The sequence below is a fragment of the Bactrocera latifrons genome, unplaced genomic scaffold (assembly GCF_001853355.1).
Source record: "Bactrocera latifrons isolate USDA-ARS-PBARC rearing strain unplaced genomic scaffold, ASM185335v1 scaffold_273, whole genome shotgun sequence".
Classification (NCBI taxonomy): domain Eukaryota; kingdom Metazoa; phylum Arthropoda; class Insecta; order Diptera; family Tephritidae; genus Bactrocera; species Bactrocera latifrons.
In genome coordinates, this window is record NW_017536330.1 from 313,104 (window position 1) to 313,833 (window position 730).

Below are 730 nucleotides of genomic sequence, written 5' to 3' on the forward strand. Positions count from 1 at the left end.
ACAAGAGACAACGACAATGATGCTGCACCACTTGTTGAAGCAGGGGCACTTGTCGATGACACCTCCTCATTTGCAGCAGTCACAATGGCATYACCRGAGGCAAGAACTCGACGTTAATTGTCGGCGTCTTTCTCTTCGTCACCGAACAAATTTTCGCCGCTCAGTTCCGAAGCGACAAAGTCAACTTCAGTGAAAATTTGAGGGTTGAACGGGTAGATGCCAGTTGTTCGGAAGCCGGATTTGATGGTTTTCGGCGTTAACATAACATCGAGGCACTGMTCGACAAGGAGCGGCACATGATGTAGATCGAAAGTGACACCAATGTTGGACTTTTTCCATGCATCATGCTTCACGGTCATCATGCCTTTAAATGGTGCAAATACCGCAACATATAGCGGCTGCATTTTGTGCGTTCATTTCGGCGGAAAAGACAGCAACGTGATGCCATGATCCAACGMMAAATCTATCGCCTCGATCGATAAATGCGAACCGTGGTTGTCCAGCAGCAACATGGTTGGCGAATCGGCATTAGCACCGTTGTGCTTGATGAAATGACGCATGAATGAGGGAATACGTCAGAGTTCATGTAACCAAAACCGTTCGCAACACCAACAGCTCCATGACTCGCATGAGTCATAAAAATCTCTTTCATGTTGACTCGGGGAAAGAGGAAAAATGGCGGTATAGACTGGCCACGAGCGCTGACGGCCAAAGCCAAAGACACATTGGT

General features: G+C 47.9%; 1 protein-coding gene across 1 annotated transcript in view; it reads right to left on the reverse strand.

The window, feature by feature from the left end:
* Positions 1–413: 413 nt before the first annotated feature.
* The window catches only part of LOC108969981, a 4,866-nt gene continuing 4,549 nt past the window's right edge, over positions 414–730 (reverse strand). The window contains exon 4 of the mRNA XM_018935037.1: positions 414–542. Within this exon, the coding sequence (XP_018790582.1) occupies positions 414–542 (129 nt within the window). The remainder of the gene's footprint in view (positions 543–730) is intronic.